The sequence below is a fragment of the Leishmania donovani genome, chromosome 17 (assembly GCF_000227135.1).
Source record: "Leishmania donovani BPK282A1 complete genome, chromosome 17".
In the NCBI taxonomy this organism is placed as follows: domain Eukaryota; phylum Euglenozoa; class Kinetoplastea; order Trypanosomatida; family Trypanosomatidae; genus Leishmania; species Leishmania donovani.
The window spans coordinates 309620-317328 of NC_018244.1; the positions used below are offsets into that span (position 1 = coordinate 309620).

The window sequence follows — 7709 nt, forward strand, 5'->3', positions numbered from 1 at the left end:
CGGGGCGCCCGTCCCTCTCGCGGCCCGCCCCCCCTCCCCTGCCACAGGCCACCCGTCGCGTGGCGCGAAGCAGCCGTAGACACACGCCGGCGCGGCACTGCGCCAACTCGGGCATCGCAGCACGGCCTCTGCCTCGAGCCCTCCCCACCCACCCGCCTTGCAGTGCCGCCTCACAGCCGCTCCCCATTTGTGCCGGTGGCCGCGTGGTGCATCTCCCGCGGTGGCGCAGGCTCCCTCCACCGGTGGGCGGCGAGGGCGGGGCGGGATGTGCTCGAGTCGCGCTGGCGCCTCGTCGATCGTATGGATGGTGCAGGCGTGCTCGCGGTCTCGGGTCGCTCCGACGCCACGCCGTCGAGGGTGTGGCCGTCGGCATCGGTGGCGATGAGGCGCCCTGACTTCGCCACGTCGCAGGCGCTCGGCCCTGTGACCGCCGGAAGTGGCTCTGGCACTTGGCAGGGACAGAGGGACCGCCTGGCTTCCTCACACAGTGGGGGTGCTGGACCCTGAGATGCCACGCACGGAGGTCTCCCCAGCTATCAGGGTATGAACGTTGAAGAAAAGCAAAAAAAAACAAAGGTGGGTAAAAAGCCAGGAGTGGAGCAGCAACAGCACTGACAGCAAAACAGAGGAAGGAGAGGAGGAGGAAAAGAGCAGCAAACAAGTCCTGGTGTATGTGCGAGTGCCAATGGTAACGCTGCCGGCGTTCCCCCGCGTCCCCCACCCCACCCCTTTTTGGTTGTTGTTCGAAGAGGTCACACAAACGTGCAAAATGAGAAAACAACGCTTTTCTTTTTTTTTTTTGGTTTTTTCCTGAGCCGCGCAAATGGAGAGGAGTACAGTAGCTTCCGCGTAAGTCCTCACCGATGTGTGTGTGTGTTTGTGTTTGCACGCATCTGGAAGTCCTCTTTGCGCTTCTGCCATATTGCCTCAGAACTCTATGGAAGGCGCCAAACACCGTGATGCGTGCAGTGATGAGTGCAGAAGCGCGTGATAGGAGGAAAACGAAAAAAAGAAAGGAAGGGAGAACAGGCTTGAAACGGGATAGAAGAAGGGGGGAAGGGAGGGGAGGGGAGGTGGCGGCAACAACGCCAACACGAAAAAGCAATGACAAGAGGAGGTAGAGGGAGGGGAGTTGGGGGGATACATGTACACACACACAAAGACACACACACACACAAAGACACACACACACACAAAGACACACACACACACAAACACACAAAGAGCCGGAGAAAAGAAAAGAGAGGGAGGATGCGGTGGTGGGTTTGGGACAAACGCCAGGCGAGCATACTGCTAGCCCTCACCCGCTCACAGTGGAGGGCGACAACGAGGACACAAGGAGAACAAAGGGGTAGGAGAAGCAGAGGCGTGTGTAGCATCCTACTAGGCTGCCACGGAGCAACGTGATATAAGGGACACACAGTAGCAAACGATGGAGTGGCAGTAAAAAGAAAAGGTCAGCACCATCCCCAACAGCCTCACAGGCAGGTGGCCTCTGTCGTATGCAGAAGGGGAGAGACGGTGGTCAATCCTCTCCATCTGCCTCCAACGCCATGCGGTCGTACTCTAGACGGGCAAAGCGGTCCCATGTTGACTGCTCTGGGCCACCGAGCAAGCGCTCCTCGTGCGCTACAAACGGATCGCGTTGCTCAAACTGCAAGAACTTCACCACGTTCGTCAGCAGGTTCAGCGCCACCGCAGCCGCCTCAGGCTCCCGCATGAGGTCTGAAAGAAAGAGCCCGCGATACTCAGAGCACCGCATCATGTCGAACACCTGGCACACGACGTCCTCGAAAGTGACCAGCCCTTCCTGCACGTACTGGGCAATCTTGTCACACGTGGCGTTGTAAAACTGGCGTAGCTCATAGACAGAAAGCACCCCATCCCCGTCCAGGTCAAGAACGCGAAACCAGTAGCGGATAGCTTGCGGTGTGGACTTATCCTCCTCCGAGAGGCAGAACCAAACAAAATCTTCGTAGCCGATGCGATGCGGCACATTGCAGCGGCGCCGCCGCCCGACCCCAGCAAAGACGCGCTGCACAATGCACGGGTTCATAACATCCTCCGGGGCGTACCGCATGAGGTCCTCTGGTGCCAGTAGCATGTCGCGGTCCTCGTCTAGCTCCCAGAAGCGGCAGTACAGCACGTAAAAGTGCTCGTAGGAGAAGAAGAGAAGTACCATGTTGATGTCCTCAGCAGAATCGACCTGACGAAAGGCGTCGATCAGCCGCGACGCAGCCAGCTCCGAATAACTAATGCAGCCCCGGTCAAAGCGGTCGAGCTCGTAGAAGATGCGGTAGATGACGGTGTCGAGGTACTTGGTCTGGAAGTCAGGTGTCTGCCGCAGAAATGCAAGCCCCGGGTGATAAGTGAGGAGAACATTAATGTAGGCGACAAAGTCCTTGGGTAGCAAAAAGGACCGCAGGGGTGACGCGCTAAAGGAGGGTCCCGGGGTCGCCGCAGCCTGGTCGTTTGTCTCTGTTGCTGCGCTCATAGCCGCCAGCGACGCCGCTGCTGCTGGCGAGGTCGGCAGGCGGGAAGAGAGAATCAGCAGGTCGAAAATGCGCCTCACCATGTCCTTGTTCTTCAGGTAGGCCTCGTAGAAATTCTTCATGTGCTGCGCGGTGATGAGAAAAACGGATGGCAGTCCAGTCGCACCACTGCCCCCGCCGTTGGCTGTGTGACTCATTAGCGACGATGAGGACCCCAGGCGACCGTTGCCGTGGCGGGTCTGAGGTGGACTACGATGCTCTGCCGCGTCAGCATTCCCATTGTGCATCTCCCACTGTATAAGGCGCAATATGACAAAGGCGAAATATCGCGGGACGCCAAAGCACTGGGAACACAGGCGTTGCACGCACTGAATAAACTGCTGCCTGTACAGGAGCTCCTGCTTAGCGAAGGGTAAATTGGTGTGGTTGTGGCTACCGCTGCGCAGACGTCCACCCAGCAGCCAAACCCGCTGAGAATGTCTAGGAAGGGGCGGAAGACGGCCAAACTCGCGCTGAATGTAATGCGCCACCTGCCGGTCATCGAGCGCGTGCAACTGTGACATCGGCGCCACCTTCTGCGCCCGTCGCGATTCGGGAAAGAGTACGCTGTCTTTGCTGGTTCCAACGAGCGCCCCCGCGTTCGCGCCCACGCGGCTGCTCTCCCCTCCGTCGTACATAGGGGCCGACATGGAGACGCCGTCGGCAATCTTTAAATGAGGGTTCTCGTGCTTGCTGGAGAGAGGTCCACTGATCATCATCTCTCGCGTAGTCGGGCGCCCGAGGGGGAAGTAGAAGCGAGGTATCTCCTCGTATGTGGCCTCCCGCCGCGACGGCGCTGCTCTTAGGTTGTTGCTGCGGCTCCGCTGGCGCGGAGAGGGGGAGTTGTGGGAGGAGTCGGGAAGAGCCTCCTCCGATGACGAATGATGCAAGGACGGCGATTCCGTGTATCGGTGCGGCGAGGCTCTTGCGTCGCTCGCGGCATCTGTACGCTCGCGCGATGCCGCCGTACCAAGCGAGACACCACTTCTCGGCGTCAGGGGTGCTACATGCTTCTCTGGTGTCAGTGACGCCACGGGCAACGCAGCGAATTCGTCAGTGTCCCCTTTGACATCCTGCGGGGTTGGCGAACGCGATCCATCCGCAGGCGGCACCCGCCTCTCTTGTGCAGAAACGGCACCCTTTCTACTTTTACGTCGGCGCCGACGGGCACTAGTCGAGCGCACCCTAGCACCATTCGCCGAAGGGGTCGCCTCATCTGGCGGCAACGTTGTCCCTCGCACAGCGAGGGCAGGAGAGGAAAATGCAATCGCAACGGCGTGCGGAGTCGGAGTGGAAGCAGGAGTGGCCTGATCGACGGATGGAGCTGGGGCTTCGTCAGCCAAAGGCCGCGGACCTTCCTTGCTGCACTCCAGCTTTCTCTTGTCCTCCTCGCCGTGAGCAGTGGATGAGGGAGGCTCACCGTCCGACTCGAGTGCTACGCTCGTGGTAATCAGTTTGTTCTTGGGGGACACCTTTTTCGGCGGCGCCTTCGTCGAAGGTGGGTTGGCGCATGTGGCGACGGGCTGGATGGTGCCACCACGTTGCTGTAGCTGCAGAGAGGACGCACTGTCGCGTGACGCTGCAGTGCAGGCATCGCTGCCACCCCATGCCTCCTTCGCCTTTGCAATTCCAGCGTCCACGAGCACGTCTCGAATGACTGCGTCGAGGCCGGCTCGAGTGCTTGGCATGCTCATCCAGTGCCGCATCAGCTCCAACATTTTCCACCGCGCGATTTCGTGTCCTGGTGGTCCGCGTTCTTGAAGACTCTCAAAACGCTGCTGCTGCGCCGCTGTAAACCCCGCGAACCGGGCCGACAACGTTGCTGGCGAGGACGCCGCGGAGTCTTGAGGTGGTGACTCGACAGCTAGAGAGGTCGAGACTCCGGCATGGCGAGAGTAGTGTCGGGGCCCCTTTGCCTCTTCGCCATTGTCTTTCCCATCTCGGTGGGTGCCCAGCTCCGGCGAAGCAGTGCGCGCGATTTCCTCAGCGGAAGACGACACCGGCGGCGAGGAGTGAAGATGCAAGCGCGGCGAAAGCTGCTGGTGCTGGTGACGCGATGAGCTGCTTTCATTGGCGATGGATGGAGCGGAAGGACTGCTAGCTGCCCGCCAAAGTACGGGATAGCGATATCGAGTCTGTCGATCAAACTCCTTGACAGGGCAGTCCTTTTCATCCATCAAGGCTGGAGCGCCTTCGACGTCGTCCATTTGAAAAAAGTGGTCGCCATTGTAGCCGCGCAGCATCGCGTAGCGGTCACCTGCTGCGCTTCTCCCCGACACTGCCCCAGACGCCCCTGTGTACTGATTGAAGTGTCCGTGGCTACCTGGGAGAGTCCCAGGTGCTGTGGAGTTCATCCCCGCACCACTCACTACCTCGTTGGCGCGGCGCCGCACAATGTGAGACGAGCGATTAAGACCGTCGTCGTAGCCGCTACAGTTGTCCTCCCTGCCCGCCGATCCATTCGCCGTGGCGCCGCCTATGTGCCTGGTGTTGTGAGAGCTAGGTAGCACTGCTTCTACTCTCCCAGACGGCGTTGCCTGTGTGGTACCCCGATCACCAGCGGCGACAGACGGTACAGACGTGCTCCGATGAGACACACGGCGACCAGCTGCCATTATGTTTGCAGTGTTCCTGCGGAAGCCGTAGTGCGGCGATGGTGTGGAGGGGGGTGCGAAGACGGTCGGCTGAGAACCAGATGCAGATACTCGGTGCTTTGCTAGCGCAGACTCTCTGCTGCGGTCGTTGGAGGTGCTACTGCTGCTCGCCGTGGTCGGAGAAGTCGAGCCGACACGACTGCTACTGCCGCTTCTCCGCGCTTGCCCCTCCTCTTCGGACCGCGACCAATGCGCGCGCGGCGACACGCGTGCCAAGGGTTTTTCGTTCACCCCGTCGCATGCGCACTCTAGTTGACTGTTCATCCGGCCATCTTGACGCATTTACACTACGTAGCATAAACAAAAGAGGGGGAGAGAGCAGACAACGATGTGCTAGGGGTGTGCCGGCTCGAAAAACGAGGATGAAGTCAATGTCGCCCTGTTTTTCTTTTGCAGCTCGGGCTCCCTACCTCCTTTCCACGCAGCAGAGGCAGAGGAGAGGCAAGCAGGGCAAAGGCCGAGCTGATGGCAATGCGGCGTCGCAGCGGCAGACAGATTGGTACGCCCTCAATACGGAAGCAAGCGAAAGAATCGAGTAAGAGTAGCGACACACAGACCTACGCGTTGAGCACGCTCGCACAAGCATACAACAGTGAAGGTGAATGTGCGTGTGGAACAAGGAATCGCAGCGTGATACGGCTCTGCTCACATCGAATTAGAGTCGAAGGAAAGAAACCAAAAGACAAGAGTGGCTGAAGAGGAGGGGGGAGGTGGGCGGAAAGAGGGGTAAGAAGAACCCTTCCTTCTTGTTAACTTTGCGCGTGTGAAAGAGGATAGAAAGAAAGGAAGTGCACCCTGCACGCGCACACAGAGAAGTACAGACCCCTTGCTCGGCGCGCGAAGTCCGATGCCAAAGTTAGACGAACAAGGTCTCTGGTTCGCGACACCGAAAGATGTGCAGGAAATGGAGAGAAGGGAGGAAAAGAACCAGGGAAGGCAGGACAGAGGAAGAACTCCGTCGGTAGCAGCACCCGTCTCGCTCAAGTTTGCTGTATAACGAAAAGCAGAAGACAGGGAAGGCCGGGGTGTTGCCCGAGTGTATTCTGCGCCGTTGTGGAGGGAAGTGGAGGTGTCAAAAGAGCGAGGAGCGAAAGGCAGGAGGCAGCAAGTGAGTATAATAATAATAATATTTCATTCGAAAAGAGCTACAAACATAGGCGTCTCCTTTGTCGTGGCTGCATGTGGCTTCCAGTCACGTGCGCAAAGGGAGTCGACCGAGCTCAGTGCAGCCCTCGCGCTAGCACAGTTGCCTTTTGCCGCATTCCAGGTGGAACGTCGGCGTGAGCTAGGGCACTCAATCGTCAAGCCCTCAACGAGGTCGCAGCTTCTGCACCACACCCCACACGTACGCAAAAAAAAAGCTTAGCTTTCGTTTTCATTGCTGTTTTTTTTTTTTCTTGTATGTCCTACTGTTGGTAGCATGCCGTTGGGTGTCAAGCGCCGTTGATCTCTATGCAGCATTGATGCTAGCAGCGAGCAGCACGAAGATAGAAGCGCGCAGTGACAGTCAAATCGAATGAGAGGCAAACGCAATAGGTAGAAACAACATGTCAAACGAAGCAGCAGCTTGTGGGTGTGTGGATGTGTCGGTGCGCGGAGAGTTCGGACAGGGGTTCGATATCGTGCGGGCATGGGAGAGAGTTCGTACAACTTTTTTCCCCCTTTGGCGAAGTGCGGTAAAGACAAAGGCACAAAACGAGATAAGCGAGGTGCTCTCGTTGCTGACGGGGGGAGGGAACGATGAGCCCCGGTCAAGGGGTGTAAAGCAGCAGAGCGCTGCCAAGCGGTCACCTGGAGGGCGCCTCCCCCCTTCTCCCTATGCCTCTGAGAGTGCGACAGCTTTGAATGTGACTCCGCAGAAGATGGAGATGAGGAGGAGATAGGCGACTACCAGCGCCGGCCGCGCTGCAGATAGCACACCGTTCCACTCGGCTACCATCATTTGGCACACAGCGTCGAGATGGTCTGACTCACGTCCGCGGGCTGCGGCGCAAAGCTCCGATGCCGACGCCCTTGTGAGAACTAACGTCTGCCAAACGCTTTTCAAACACACCACGACAACTAAGCCAGCCAGAGCTGTGGTACCGTGAGCCATAACCCTGCGCTGGAGAATCGTCTGCGGCCTCAGAAGAGGTGGATGTGGTGAGCATTTATCTGGTTCGATCTCTGTCTTATCAGACGCGGGCGCGTCGGCAGCTGCAGGAGCCCCACCTGATTGGCCAGCCATTTTGGCAGCAACCATCGCAGCCAGCTTTTTGTGCCCATCGGGGAGCTCCGTGTTCATCGCGGTGGCCAAGATGCGGCCCTTCACCCACACGCTCTTCAGGAACTGCACGTACCCGAACGCACGCATCGTCACCTCGGCCGACGCACCGCTGCCGGCCTGCGTGAATGTCACAAGCGCCTCCGCGCGGAATGCATCACCAAACAGCACACCGGGTACCTGGCTTGAGAACTGCACCGCGAGCGTCGGCGCACCGCTCACCTTGAATAGAGCGTAGCGCTGGTACTCGATGTACGCGTA

At 58.7% G+C, this 7709-nt stretch overlaps 1 protein-coding gene across 1 annotated transcript; it reads right to left on the minus strand.

Moving 5' to 3' along the window:
• Positions 1 to 1525: 1525 nt before the first annotated feature.
• On the minus strand, positions 1526 to 4774 carry LDBPK_170730 (hypothetical protein, conserved; the record flags this gene model as incomplete). The annotated part of the gene is made up of 1 exon (XM_003859879.1): positions 1526 to 4774. One exon carries the CDS (start codon positions 4772 to 4774, stop codon positions 1526 to 1528), a length of 3249 nt encoding a protein of 1082 aa, XP_003859927.1.
• Between the last annotated feature and the right edge of the window lie 2935 nt (positions 4775 to 7709).